This window comes from Triturus cristatus, chromosome 11, assembly GCF_964204655.1.
Source record: "Triturus cristatus chromosome 11, aTriCri1.1, whole genome shotgun sequence".
Lineage (NCBI taxonomy): Eukaryota > Metazoa > Chordata > Amphibia > Caudata > Salamandridae > Triturus > Triturus cristatus.
The window spans coordinates 1,089,264,544-1,089,280,837 of record NC_140594.1 but is presented as its reverse complement, the minus strand read 5'-3'; the positions used below and the strand labels follow the sequence as shown (position 1 = coordinate 1,089,280,837).

The window sequence follows — 16,294 nt, the reverse complement described above, 5'->3', positions numbered from 1 at the left end:
AAGACTGCAGCGAAAGTGTCTTCCATTTCCAGATGACATCACTGGAATTGAAATTATGCAAACTTTGGACTAGAGTAGACGCCATTCTGCTGCTAAATAAATACTTAAATAAATAACTAGTCCCTAATAAAACCGTCAGATTGGGCATGTAAATAAAAAGTGATTCATTAGAAGCACAAACAGCCTCTACAGAAAAAACAACAAAAGCCAAAGACATATTTTTACTAGTCCTGATTTTAGTTTTGGTCAGTATTAGTGGTATTTTACACCAAATGAATGTCAAGAAGAAACTTGAGGAGCAATAGATCTACCTACTTTCCCAAAAATTGTCCATGCAGTTATTTAATAAAATAAATGTACTTGGGACTTACCCACAAAACACCAGACAGCAAACCGTATCCAGGTGATAGTCGAAAGCATCAGCATGAGATACACATTCACCAGCATGGCGAAGGCTGGAACGAAAGGCACGCATGGCGCCATGTACGGCAGTTTTTTAGGGTTTTCCGGCTGTTGCAGGATCACAAATACCAGGGCCAAGATCAGAAACACCATTATGAGAATTAGGAGAATGGCCCACCACCTATGCTCTTCAACATAAGTTGAGCCAAAAATGAGGAAAGAGCAGAAACTAAACTTAATAACAAAAAGCAAGAGGACACATTTTATGACTGTGCCGCCAGTTGCGGCCGTAGGACGATCCATTTTCCCAGGTAGTCCTAAGCGTATTCTCAGCGTGTAATAGCGAGGTCCGATCAATTTTTTTAGCTTAATAAGGTAGATATTTTCAGACTCATCCGCCTCTATCCCTGAGGACATATCAACAGTACCATAGTTTGGGTGGTTTACATTATAGTTTGATTTGTCTGATTTTCCAATAAGCATTTCGTTGTCTCCCAGGGATGGCAAGTTCTTGGCTCCACATGTGTTGGTGAGCGGGCCGTTAATGTCTTCTCCATCGCTCACAGGCGAGCATACTTCCTTTTCACTATCAGCCAAGATTCCTTCACTCTTCTTTGTGTTTTCTTCCGAAACAAACTTGACGAAGCTATCAACGTCGCTCTCTGGCTGGTATCTCAGGAGTAAGACACAAACAGAGACCAACGTGTATGCTAAGAGCGTGCCGATAGACATCATTTCTATTAAGTCCCCTAGACTGACCAGCAACGCCAGCAAGGAGGCCAGAAATCCTGAGATGATACATGCTACAACGGGGGTCTCTGTGTAGGAGCTTACATAGGCAAGGAACCTAAACAAAAATTAAAAAGATGTTAGAAGCGGATCTTACATTCATTAAAAGATTCATAGTCAATACTAAAGATCTTACAAACATGATACACTGATCAGCAATAAAATGTACATGTGTACATGTGAAATAAATTACTAACTTACAAATCTTTGAGTCTGCATTCACACTGGCTGGTGTAGTACCTTTAAATGCAGCAATTACCCATTAAACAGACATTGTACATTATTTTACCTTTCTGCTTACCAATTGGGTGAGCAAATGGAAAGAGGCAATACCCTTCAGTGTATTCTTGCTTGCCCATTATTAGGAAACTGGATCCCATGATGTGTAATAGAAAGGTGTGATAGAAAGTATCCCTCCGTACCTTTGCTGGAGAGTCTTGTATCAAGAACATGCAGCTTGCCATTAGACTCTCGAGTCAAAATACCTACTTTGTTTACTTTCAATTACACATCTCACAAAAAGCATGCTCCTCTCTTCAGTCTCATTGCTCTTCAGTCCAGTGACCTCTTTACATTTACTTAATGTTCTATACTATTGCAAATCCTGCTGGTCACCTCTGTCTGAGACTGGACCTTTCTATTTCGGCTCCTTGACTAATGAATCCTAAATCAAATCTTGCTTGCTTGAGGATCACTATATGCTACATGCGTCTAGCATATGCACATCAGCAAGAGAGGAAAGGTGAATTCGTATTTGCTTAGCCATAGTGAAGGAATTTATATTCCCTGCCACCAGATCCATGAGCATCATCACCTTGGACAAGATCTGCACCCAGCTATCAGGGATGTTTCACTAACAAAATCAACACCATCTACAACTTTGCACTCCAACCAGACCTCTCCACATTAGCTATCATCTGGTCTGGCAATAACATCCTGGAACCAACCTGATCAGCTGGCCAGCCATTATCGCTCTGGAATTTGCCAACACTATGCTCTCCATCAGCTCTGTAGTTCATTTGGATCTCTGCTCTCACTTCATTTTGACCAAGTGACTCAACCCCATGTGCATTCCATCACACCAATGCTCAACTACTCTCTCCCCACCTTCAACATCGCTACCTTCCCAGACCCCTGGAAAGACACCAGCATCCTACCCCTCCAGAAGAAACCATTGGTGGACCAGAGAAGACATGCCATCTACAGATTCATCTTTTAGCCGCCCTAAGTACTAGAAAGGCATATCAACAGCCAACTGGTTGACAATTTCAATGCCAACCACCTCCTAGACCCCTCCAAATCTGGATTCAGACCTAACTGCAGGGCTGAGAATGTCCTAATTGCTGACACTAACAACATCTGCCTAATCATGGACATGGAAAACATTGCAGCACTCATACTACTTGACCTCTAGGTTGCCTTTGTTACAGTCTCCTACTCCATCCTCACTCAAAGCCGCCACAAGACAATAATCTGCAGACAGCACTCGATCAGGTACTTCCTCTCAGGATGCACCCAGTCTGCTTTGCCACACACTCATCCACAGCCTCCAACCTGATCTGCAGTGTACCTCAAAGCTCATTGCTCAACCATATTGAACATTTACATGACCCTTTCCACTGTCATCATTTGTGCTCACAGGCTTAGCACTATCTCTTACCCCAAATACAGGGAGCTTATACTCTGCCTCCCTTTAGACACCCCCAATGCCCAAGCAAATTTCATCAGCTGCATGTCCAAGGTTGTGAAATGGATGTAACTGATCTTCCAGAAGCTCAACAATGACAAGACAGAAGTGGTCCTACACGTAAAGACACCTCTCCCTTGTCCTCGGCCAGGCAACCGTCATAGCTAAGCCTCTGCAGCTTGGCCAGGAAAATAGGGATCATGATCTTGATGTCAAAACAGATAAACACAGTCATCTGCACCTGCATTCACATTCTCAAGCTTCTACAGAAAGTCTACAAATGGCTTCCCGTGGACACCTTCAGATCCGTCTGGACACAAGTCAAGATCAACAGTAAACTGGAAAACGGCAATGCCCTTTACATCGGCATCAATTCTCAACTCACCAAGAGATTCCAAGTTGAGCAGAACCCATCCGCCAAAATTACTCTCAACCTCTCACTCCATTCTCACATATCCAAACACCCAGAGAACCTCCACAGGATCTGAATCCATAACTGAGCTCTCTTCAAGCTCCTCACATACACCTCTTAGGCACTACACAAGAAAGACCTATCAAATGTCAACAGATGCATCCAGTGGCACATACCAACAAGACACCTATACTCAGTTAATCTTGTCCTGGCCCATGTCCCCACATCCTATGAGCCAGAGGCCGCTCCTTTTCCTACCAGGCCCCCAAAGCCCGAACAAACCTCCCCTTCCACATCAGAGCCACCAGCTCTATCATGGAATGCAGCAAGAACTGAATGGCTAGCTCCCCTAATGGGCTCCATTTGGACAGCTTCACCTTCTTAGGTGCCAGGATACCCTCTCTGGTGATATGCATATGCAAATAAGCATATAATAAAATAAAATCATTCCAGGGCAGTCTTAGCACTTTGCCTGGTTGCAAGTGTGCTTACCCACTGTCACAAAGCTGCTCTGCACTGATGTGTAGTGTTGGGGCCTGACATGTCGGAGAGGCTTTAGGAAAATCAGTGTTAGAGCACCCACCCTTGCCTCAACTCTGGCTTAGCCATGTGTTGTTTGACTCAACTGATAAGTGACGAGAACCCATGCTTCTGGTATGGCATTTTGTTGAAGGGGGTTGTGATCCAAAGTGCCATGTTATTGCTACATTCTGTCTCTAGGTCCAAGAACAGAACACATTCCATTTTGTTATATCCACCTGCTCAAGGTCCACACATCTTAGTTTTTTGCGTGATGGGCTGAGGGGCTGAGAGGCCTTGTCTTAAGTGTAAGACAGGCAGTCTCAAACTGTTTTTTATCTTCAATGAAGCAGCTGGAGTGCTTACCTGCGTGATAATATGATTGAATGTCCTCCAGTTAAAATATGAGTTGTGCCACATAACACCGAGGAGTAACCTAGCTGTGACTTAATTTCCGGTGTCAAGAGGATGCACTACAATACTATCTGCTTTGGAGATTATTATGTTAAAGCAACATTGGTATGTGGTAGGGTTAGTAATGTTGTATATCTGGATCAGATCACAGTCCCTGTCAAGACCCAGGAATTTAAAACAAGGAGCCAGATATCTGATCACAATTGAGAGCTGGGTAATCGCATTGGTAGCATAGCCAGAAGTTGACCTCAGAGACCACTTCATTTTTAACAGGAAGCTAACATTGTGCTGTTAAGGTTTCAAACACTCTGATGCCATTTTGAAAATGTACTTGACCAAGAAATGCCCAACATATTGAAGACAGGATGTGTGGTCCAGACTCTTAACAACATTGGAGACATTTAATTAGGTTACCATTCTCATAGGTAAAGGCAATATGCTAGTTGGTTCATCTATTTAGCCTCTGTATCACCCATCATAACCTTTCCCTTACACATGCCTACTCCCCTCTTTTATCATAGAGTATTCAGGAATATCATGAGCCTTGAGGTTACTTAGCTCACAACACACCTTTCTCATTGCAATCATGGCTCTTGGCTTCACTACTATTGAACATTATTTTCCTGATTCTCTGCCACATCACAAGCAGGTTTATTTGGAGTCACAGAACAGCATCTGACACTGTAATTGATGCCAATTTTCAATTAGTTGAACAGGTGCCTGACATCAAGCAAAATTAACACCATGAGTCCTGATGTACTGTCAAGAAACAAGTAATATCTTTGCCTTCTTCTTTCTTTTGGGCCCCTCACTGCATTCATTTATTCAGTTATAAGGGTGAGCAGAGTTGACGGAGTGCCACTCTGCGGAGTTCCACGGAGTTGAAAAAAATGATCCGCTTTGCCTTACTTAAAAAAATGTGCAGTCCTCCCAAAACATACAACATAGGGGTCTACGACCGGCGAGGAAGTGAGGATGGTGAGGAGGAGAGAACACGGCAAGGAGGAGGGCAGCCCGGAGACGCCAGTGCAGGTAAGTGATCAGTTATTTCCAGCTCTGGGCATGGGCGCAGGGGCTAACTCCGCTACGCAGCAGAGTCAGAGTTTTTGCCTGATCTCTGCATTCCCAACAGAGCGCAGAGTTGGCAAAACTCTGCAAACTCCGCTGGCGCAGCTGAGTTAGTCACCCGAGCTTATTCAGTTAGTCATTATAAAGTATTTTTGCTCATTATTTCATTATTATTTCACTGTAATTATTGCCAATGGTCTGGTAACTGAAAAGGCAAGAGTCAGGCAACATTAACACCAGGGGTCCTGCTGAACCGTCCAGGCAAGAGTCCGGTGCTTTGCCTTTGTCCTGCTTCTGGGCCCTTGACTGCACTCATGTATTCAGTTACTCATTATAAATAAATGTTTTACTCATTATTTCATTACATACATCCCTTATATAGTGTGTGTGTTTATGATGCTTTGATTGGTAGATGGCATATCAAAAGTTATTTTTTCAATAGTGTGACTTATAAAGTGCAGTACATTTACTCAAATGTGCTGGAGAGATTCACACTTTTTTGCACCTTACGTTACAAATCACACGGTGTGTTTTTCTCATACTAACACTGAGAAATTATATATAAGGCAGATGTACAGGCATTGCAATGGAAAGGATCTTCAGGTTTCCAAGTGAGCATTGAAACTACAAGGTCTCGGACTGGTTCCAGATGGTGCTATCTGTGGCTTTCCCAGCCAAATCACAACAAACCAAAGGCAGAAACTGATGTTGCTTTCTGGAAACTGAGAAACATCAAAAAAGCTATGAGTGAGGTATGTGTGAAAGAAGGGAAACAGCGTTTACATTGCATGCGCTACATCACATGTGATTACAACGCGGTCGTTACAATGACCACGTTGTTACAACGCAAACCATGGCAAGTTGTTTCTACGACTTGCTATAGGGGGCGTGCTTAACTAAGGAATAGTATAATTTACTATTCCAACACCTTCCCAACTGTTGCACACGCTGGAGTTGGCATAGTCAATTATACTATTCCTAAGTGCAGCACGTCCCTTACTGCTCGTCGTAGAAATGACTTGCGATGTAATGGTTTGCGTTGTAACAACGCGGTCATTGTAACGGCTGCGTTGTAATCGCATGCAATGTAACATCGCATATTTGTGAAAGAAGATCTATGAAACTAGTTTGTACAGCACTTTTATTGCTCACATAACTGTAGGCTAGAGGCTAGGAAGGAAGGGATTCTGAAACAAATTGATTCCATCAATGATCTGCCCGAATAATCACAATCTAACATTTTGTCATTCTTTCTTGTATTTAGATTTATCATATTTCCACTTTCACCACTATTTTAATTTCTGCAATTATGCTCATTGTTATAATAGCCACCAGAATTGGGCTTTAATATTTTTTTTAATGTATTGAGGCAAAAGGGCTTCAGAAATCACTATAAATATACTCTTGCAGTCTCTGACAGGAATTGTTGGAACTCATGCATTATCTCCAGGTAAGTCATTAACGACATATGGGTCACAGTCTGCCTATCTTTCCTGCTCCTATTGATCATATGCTTCATACCGGTGCTTGCCAGGGGACTGCACAGTGATGTTTTAAGAATGGGCAAACAGGGAAATTGCCCAGGGTCCCCTCCTTTCAAGGGCCCCAAATAAAAAATGAACTTTCTATCTCTCTTTCACCTCTGTCTATGTCTGCATGTCAACCTCTTTTCTCTCTGCCTACCTCCATGTAGCTCTGTCTCTGTGCCTAATTGAATCTAAAGGATTTTGGGGGCTCTGGCAAGCCCTAGTTAAAATATGTTTGATTCACTCCCATTTCTGAACTTTTTTTGGCATCATGCAGCCTTGAATTAGCTGGAAGTAGGTAATAAAACTCAAAGATTTTCCAAACAAGGGCCCCAAGATCTGTCTTGCCCAGGGTCCCAGAAATAAGTATGACAACACTGGGCTGTGAACATTTATCTGGATCATGTTTACAAGAATATCTGTATAATTTCCACCAGAGTGGACACCAAATGATAATAAATTATTTTTAGCCTATATATGCACCCCAAAGTGCTAAATCAATCAATCAATACATTCAACTATATAGGGGCCAATTCACAAATGGAATTTGTTAGTACTTTATTAGTATTACAGTAGTGTTAATAAAGAACCACAAAATGCTATTCACAAAAATACGACACTAAAAGCCTGATTACGACGGTAGCGGGATGGAGACCACTGGCACTTTTCGGCAGTCCTCCCCCCTGCTGCCTTGACAGTCTGACCGCCCGATCAGAGGTGGACAGGAACACCACCCAAGGACTGCTGCTGTGGCAGAGGTGGTCAATGGAGGCAGTCCCACACACCTCACTGTTGGCCCAATTACAACCTGCTTTTCGCTGACCTGTTGCTGGCAGGGACACTGTCATGAGAGAGTCAGCGGAAAGGCAGATAAAGAGGCGAAGTAGTGGCAAATAAGCCCATGTGTAATGTAGCTGGTGCTCATATACTGCCCTTCAGGTCAGTTGCACACAATGCTTCACTTGCACAACAGAATGCAAGGAAACAGTGGGCCCGATAGGCTGGAGGCACTGCAGTATGGCTGCCATTGGCTTCCGGCTTGTTTCCAGAGCTGAAGAGTGCCGCAACCGTGACTCAGCCACCCACACACCGCCAGGCCCGTGGGAGACTTGTAATATGGCAGTTGAAATGCTGCCGGCTTGGCATTTTTTTTCTATACCACAGCCACGGCAGGCTGACAGTAAGACCGCTTAAGTCGTAATCAGATCCTAAATCTCCACATCTCCTATCTTTTCAATGGAGAGATCCTCACACATTTGCGTTTACTACTTAATAGTAAATGTGGCAGGAACTGGGGTAGTGGATGGAAAACTACTTAAAGGGAGGGGAGTAGGCAGAGCCAGAATTAAGGCACTGTCAGGGAGGGGTTTAGGGAGGGACATGCACCCATCCACAAAACAGTAGTCCATTGCAATTGACAAACAGCACTTATAAAGTTGCTGCAGCCAGACGGAGACCCAAAACAGCAGTATATCACTCCAGAGCTGGAGTAAATCTAGCACCACACCGCGCCAACCACTAGTCCAGAAACATACTCCCTTAGAAAATAATGAAGGTAGGGCCTTAAAGTAAAACTCCATGGGAAATATGTTAAATTCAATTAGATTATTTAAAAATGAAAAATATAAATATATTTAATGTTAACAAAAATATCTAAAACAGAACATATTTATTATTTAATTATAAAATATTTTAACACCCGCTTTTGAATTTATAAACTAATGTAACATTAATTGTTATCAACATTTTATTAAATTACTATTATAATAACATTGAATAACTGTTTTACTTTGGTTGAGAATTTATTTTTTATTTAAACTTCATAAAAAATGATTTAATATGTTTACATTAATAAAGGTTTAATTCAAAATTAATTAAAAATATTTTCTAATCAAATCGTTTGCATTTTTTAGTTTGTCCTAACTTTAACATAAGTATATAAAAATGTGCATTAGTATTTAACATAAACAATACTTTTGCTAGATTTTGTTGGTTTAATAAACCTTTTACTTTCTTCTATACTTTACCACTGGGAGACTCCACAGTCATGGTGGAAAATAAGAATGGGGAAAAATAAAAAAACGTTTATTACACTTTATGATAAATTAGTAAAAATATTTTTATGTAAAATGTATATATTTCTTTAAAATGTAGAACACAATATAAAAAATGCTACAATAATATTAACCTACTATTGAATTAATTATTTAATTAATTTAAATATATTCAATTAACGAAAACATATTTTATTGAAGTTTAAATTAAAAAATAAACTCCCACCTAAAGTAAAAAGATACGTTTTGATAATGGATTAGTAATAATTAAAAGTGATGTATAGAATGAATGAAAAGTAGTTACATTATATTTAAAAAGAGTGATCCATACATTTAAGAAAATCAAAAAAGGTTATATAATGAAAATTAAAAGTTAATCAAAACCAAGCATGCAGTAAAATAAAGTGTAAAAGTATGAGTCGCAATAAAATGGTACATATATTTAAGTATTTCTTTATCAGCAGAGAATGAACAGGACAGAGGTACGATCGCTGATGTCCACTACAAACATCTCCATAAAAATGAACTGTGACTCTTTCTACTTTTGAAATGATTGCCCACTTTAGGAAAACTAGCACTTTTCCACTATCATAAGGAGATCTTCTTTACTGTTGATACTGTATCTTTGTATCCAAAGTCTTTCACAATAGTCAGTTAAAAGATTACATTAAAAATGCAAACCTTTGGACAACGATAAGGGCCTGATTTATATCTTGGCAGTATGGATAGTCTGCATCAACAAGACCCAATCTCAATGCCGGTGGACCTTTGTTTTGATTAAGGCAGAGACTACTCCATTTCCACTCTGATTAAACCTCTCTGATGGAACGTCGAAGGTTGACCTCTAATTTTTCCCATCTAATTTAGATGAGCGCAATTAAAGGTCAGTTTTCACTGCCTGTCACCTCCAGAAAAATCCTTGTGGTAAGGAGCAGTGAAAACTACAAAAGTCTCTTACCACTGGAGAGGACTCCCATGCCAAGGGGAGCATTGCGTTTTTTAATTTAAAAAATAAAATCCCTGTTTGGGATTTTAATTTTGAAAAGAAAAAATAAAATGTTTGCAGTGTGGCTCTGTCATGCTTAACGAAGCCGTGCGTCAAACTGCAAAAAGCATTGACAAGAACTGACATGATGATGGTTCCTGGCAATGCTATAAGACATTAACGCGGCTTTGGGGTAATTTCAGAATTTGGCAGGTGGAGGTGTAGTCAAGGCACCAAAGTGAGTTACTCCATTGGATTGACTGCCAAACCCCAGTCCATCAAATTATAAATCGCCCATTAATCTCTGATACACTTATCATGTAGCACGTTAATATTCAATTGTTTCAGAATATTCAGCAAACATAGGGGGATCTCAGTTTTATGGGCAAATTCTGTGCCCAAATTTGAACTATTCTAGTAGAGTGAGGCACAAATTATTTTCAAATGAAATTTTAGGAGTGGAAATGTTTAATTCAGAGACAAGTCACAAGTCAATTTCCATAGCCCACAGTATCTCTATGGTGGTAGAAATTCCACCAACACATTTTCATCTAGATTCAGCGACATCGTTAAATCACACACTTGGCAATTTTAAGTACGTTTGAACCTCAACTTCTTGGCATTTTTATTCCATTCTACAAAGACAACCACAGAAATGATTTTTTAAGTAAAATCAATATTACAGATGCACTGGAAGTTTTCTTGCAGCGTGTGGTAGATACCGATATTTTTCTTCCTGCAGAGGACTGTCCAGACACCAGTAAAACCAGTGGGCAACACATTATCATGTTTGCAGTATTATGTTGGCAGATGCCAAGCCATAGGGACTTGGAACATACAGTTCAACCAATGGTTGCTCTGTCTCTGTTATGAGGCAGAGAATGAAGTAGGATGGCTGATTCTTCATTATCACCAACTTGTAAAGAGAACCTGAGCCATGGGCAAGAAGATTGTGAGTATAGACAGAGCCTCTCATATTTTACAAGATTCCCTTGTAGAAGTTTTTAAGGAATACAAATCTACTGCATGATGTGAGGTCAAATTATTTTCCTTGCTAACTAGATATCCAAGCAATACCTTAAGTTATTAAATGAGGAAAAAAAAGAAATTTGCAGAGTCTGTTTTACTAACCTAAAAAGGAGTCCATCGCCAGACATTGCGTAAATAATTCTTGGCATTGGGAAAAGAGAGCCCAGCAAGCTGACGGTCAATCCTGCTACAGCTCCTATTGCCACAATGTATTTAGCAGCATAGAATCCGTGAAGTACAAACATCTCCATTAAAGGGCTTTCCACATCAATCTCCTTGTATGGCACCATCAATGTTAGGATAACACTCACCTAGCAAAATAAATTACAAACACAGGCTATAAATGGTGAAGCAACATTGAATAAAAATGCATTCATCTTGGAAAGAGAAAAGGAGATCAAAATAATGATGTAATAAGAACAGTACCATTTTCTATCATGTAAATATTTAAAAATGACAGTTTCAAGAATTGCTTTAGTATACAAAGACAGAAGAGCTGATGTTGATAATAAGTATTGTTGCAGTTGATTAGAACATTTGCTCAGTAAACTAACAATAGCTGTGAAAAAAAACACACCATGTAAAACAACTTACTGTGTTTTTTTGTGGAAAAGTGCAAGTGTAAGAGACTTAGGCCCTTATTATGACTTTGGCAATGTGGCAGCATTGTGCAGGCCATCACGCCTGCACCCCGCTGTCACACCGCCAAAGCCAAAATTCGAATGCCCGCCGGATTCCAACAGGAATCCAGGTCGGGTGGTCTTGCAGCGGCTGGCCCACGGCAGTGCAGTACTAAGGCTCATACGTGAGCCTTATCAAGGCACCACAATGTGAACGCCATTGCACGCTCCAGCAGGGCTTAGACTGTCCTATCCATGCCCTGCAGCAACCAAGGTTGAATGCAGACAGGGGGCATACCATGTGCCCCCCTGCATGCATCCCTTGGCAAAGAGGTCCCTGTAGGGCCCAAATTTGTTTCCTCACCGCCACACATTTCATGGTAGGCTCACCGCCATGAAAACTGGAGCAGTGAGGAAACTCCTAATATGCTTGGCGGGGCTGCAGCGGCACAGCCTGCCTATTAGGGGCCTCAGACCACTGCAAGATTACCAGGGATCATGGATCCCTGGCGACAGTGGCGGTCCCATAGCGGTCTGACCGCCACCGTGGGTTTGGCGTTCCATCGGACCGCCAAACTCAAAATAAGGCCATAGTGCTTAGAGAAAAATAATTATGTCTTTCATTTAGTAGCGCAGATAAGAAAATGTATATTAACTCGGAATCGCTTTCGTGATTATTGGGATTGTCCATGGATCAAAAATCTAAAGGAGATCTAAATAGGTGGTTTTAACAAAAGGAGCCATTTTGGACAGGCAAAAGCTTACAAGTGGAATATGAGAGTGAAGTAAATGCATCTGCATTTTTATAGTGGTAAATGGCCAATAGGAAAGATTCGATTTCTTTAATGTAAAATGAGTTAAAAAAAACGAAACATTGCTAACTGAAGTCTGAAAAGTTCCTGGCCCGAAGATACTGGATTTTTTTTGACTCTCCATTCCTCTACACCAAGACTAGCAACAAGGAAGAATTAGATTAGCCTTAGATGGAACAATGGAAGATAAGTGCTTGCCTAAGTTAATAAACGCATGGGGCAACAGTTCAGGTTTACTTTATAAGTTGGAGGTTCAAAGCACAACATTAATGAAATACAATTACATGCAAAGTATCTGATGGAATGCATAAACCAGTAAATCCAACTGACATTAATTTTTGAGTATGCAAGTTCCTGAAATTGGAGAAATATATAGGGTTTGTATAGAAATCAAAACTACTAAAAAAGGCATTGAAAGATGTCCACTATCCCTATGTTCAGCACATCGTACATCCAACTACAGCAAATATCACTTTCATGTGGCCTGTCAATGACAGCCAATAATACCATCCTTACCCTAAATCGATATAGCTTTTGTGGCCATCCTGGGTTTGTTAAGAGAGTCAGAACGGACCATAGAACATTTTAGGACATTACACTGTCCCTTTTAGATATGTCAACACCATGTTCACTTCCTGCTTGAATTTACCCCTCTGAAACCCTATCCCCACTATCTATTCTGAAATGGTTGCTTGTTTATTTCTTCCTTTTTCTTACCAAGCTGTTAATAATTAGACTAATTTATTTTGGTCCCAGCTCCAACACGTAGGATTTCCACACTATTTTCTTAATCGGCAGCCCTGAGCAGTGACCTAGTTTCAAGCTGTGAACTGTGGCAAGACTGTTCAAGTACACAACTACATGCTTGTCAAGATATCATTAGCATGCAGCTTCTTGGCTTTTACTTCAACACAGTTGCTACATGAATGATATATCCACTATGATGGAACCTCCAGATGCCTCCACGTCAAGCACTGTTCTGCCATCTATAAAGATTACTTTTGCATCTAAGCATTTTTCATCATCTCAATGGCATGTGAACTTCAATGTATCCATCCGTTTACATCTCCAAATCCACCTCTCTGATCTATGTTTCACAGGATAGATGGACACCCAACCTGGGCTTAAGAAACACATGGAGGGGGAACATAAAGTCTGATTCTCACCCGATTCCAAACCTTATACCCCCTTTTGCTCCCAAACCCAAAAATGAACCTCATTCAATGGTCCACTTCAAAATCCAATCATGCAGGCAGTCGTCTGTCACTTCATTAATTACCTCCTCATCCTCATGCACAACAAAATATTTATGTTGGCATAATGGAGTGTAGGACGCACATCTCAAGCCTAAATGTTGTGTCTGGATGGTTCTGCAAGGACTGTCTTCTTCTCTCTCTCACTTGCTCCCTTCAGCACCTAACATGTTAGTCTCAATGAACTTATCCCATGGTGGTTAAATTCACAAACATGGCATATTCTCATCTTTTTTTTTTCACAATGAGCAACTGTTCTAGAAGAGTAGAAGATAATAGTCATCCGTTGTGGTGGAGAATTCTTCCAAAACCCAACTGTCAGATGGAATATCAAAGATATTGAAGTAAAAGCCTCACTCACATAATAGTGACATGCTTCATCATAGGCTATTACTCCACACCCAGAGAAGATGGTACTCTCCGGGCGGACTCAACCACAAATATACTGGGAGTTCTTAGATAAGTGGGTACTGGTTAAGCAGGGAACTAGATTCTAATTAAAAATACCTACGAGTATCCCTTCACTCGATCCTTTATTCTTGGGTACTCTTGGTATTGCTAAAAACTTCGTGATGGGGTTATTTTGAATCAAATTTGATTCAAATGTACCCTCAATTTGCTGCCAACATGTTTCGGCCCTATAACTAGCCCAGTCGGGTCTGGGGGCCTTCGTCAGGGCGATAAATATACTTTTCCTTTATATATCCCTGCCGTGTGTCCATGCACGTTTTTACATGCACCCCGAGAGTGAGGCCTACTGCACTCACCTTAGCGTGTTCGTATTCCGACGCCAGTAGTTTCCGACGGCAGACGATGTGTCCCGAATAGGTGGTTCAGCGGGTGTCCTCTTTGACGAATGTGTGACTACAAGAGATCACCCCTACACATGAGATCTGCATGGTGCAAGTAGGCATCTCCCAGTAGAAAAACTACTGGCGTCGGAATACGAACACGCTAAGGTGAGTGCAGTAGGCCTCACTCTCGGGGTGCATGTAAAAACGTGCATGGACACACGGCAGGGATATATAAAGGAAAAGTATATTTATCGCCCTGACGAAGGCCCCCAGACCCGACTGGGCTAGTTATAGGGCCGAAACATGTTGGCAGCAAATTGAGGGTACATTTGAATCAAATTTGATTCAAAATAACCCCATCACGAAGTTTTTAGCAATACCAAGAGTACCCAAGAATAAAGGATCGAGTGAAGGGATACTCGTAGGTATTTTTAATTAGAATCTGGTTCCCTGCTTAACCAGTACCCACTTATCTAAGAACTCCCAGTATATTTGTGGTTGAGTCCGCCCGGAGAGTACCATCTTCTCTGGGTGTGGAGTAATAGCCTATGATGAAGCATGTCACTATTATGTGAGTGAGGCTTTTACTTCAATATCTTTGATATTCCATCTGACAGTTGGGTTTTGGAAGAATTCTCCACCACAACGGATGACTATTATCTTCTACTCTTCTAGAACAGTTGCTCATTGTGAAAAAAATTGTTGGACGGGAGAACGCAACTGTGTCGTTCATTCTCTCACTCTCCATGTGTGATAAACATATTCTCATCTTTTACCTTATAAAATTATTGTGAAAAACTATAAATGCTGCATTCTAAAATAGAATCCTCCGTTGGTAATCACGGACCAATACCACTGCATGTGGGTCATTCGTTTAGCTTATAGGCAAGGATATAAACTGCCAAAGGAAGCCTCTCTATATTTTACAAAGTTAAAATACCCTAATACAACATCTTCTGCTTCCCTAAACTTCAAAGCGGACCTTACCATCATCAGGGAAAAGTCATCATCAAAGTTAGCAATAAAAATGTCCTGCTGCTTGATTCAGTACTCCTCTCCCTCAAAGACAAGAGAAATTTAAACCGATTGATTCAGTACTCCTCTCCCTCAAAGGCAAGAGAAATCTAAAACCCTTCACTTGCCCCTTACCATCAAAATGATAATCTCTCTTTATTACTTCACCCTCTTATGGCACTTCCAAGTTTGCCTCCATCTTATTGGTTGCAATCTCACAGCCAGTCATGTTCCTTCTGATTACTCTGGCACCCTCTAGTGTAGGGAATACTAGGCATGGACACTTTGAAGGTCCTTAGAACAGTAAATCATTAATTCTCCACCCTCCACCCTGCTATTTTTTTATCTTTCCCTCCCTAGATTATATGAAAGACCATATGCATCCACCAAGGAGTCCTCACTTTTTCACCACCTGTACCTATAAGGAATGGCTATTACCACCCACTAAGGACTTCAACACTAACAATCAGATTTGTATGCTAAAAGACAGTCACAGTCTCTCACATTAATTCAATAATTCCAATATTTAATAGCTTTCAGTCTAACTCAATGCACTTTTGCTGTGTGTAAAGCAGCTTTCCTTTAAAGTTATCCCTTCCATGGCTAACACTGCAGGCCATCTCAATACTTTTCAAGCACCTCATTTTATTATCTGATATTAAACTGCTCCTCCTGAGAGAGAACTCACTGTCTAAAACTTCAAGAGAAAATCCGCATATTATGCATAATTCCTCCTCTTTCTCTCCAGGCCTCAGGTAGATTTGAATTTGTTAATTCACTCAATCCCAAATCCAAAACAAGTTTTATTTTCTCATTTATTATTCTTATTCTTATTATTCTTATTATTATCATTATTATTGTTAATATTAGTATTAATATGTATGACCTATCACTGTATAAAACAATCTATCACTTC

General features: G+C 40.7%; 1 protein-coding gene across 2 annotated transcripts in view; it reads right to left on the bottom strand.

The window, feature by feature from the left end:
* Positions 1-16,294, bottom strand: part of SLC7A14 (solute carrier family 7 member 14) — a 302,417-nt gene that overhangs the window by 26,698 nt on the left and 259,425 nt on the right. For both annotated transcript variants that reach the window (XM_085635468.1, XM_085635469.1), the window contains 2 exons: positions 10,988-11,196; positions 372-1,249 (listed from right to left, as the gene is read on the bottom strand). In XM_085635468.1, coding sequence (XP_085491594.1) covers positions 372-1,249; positions 10,988-11,196 — 1,087 coding nt within the window. The remainder of the gene's footprint in view (positions 1-371; positions 1,250-10,987; positions 11,197-16,294) is intronic.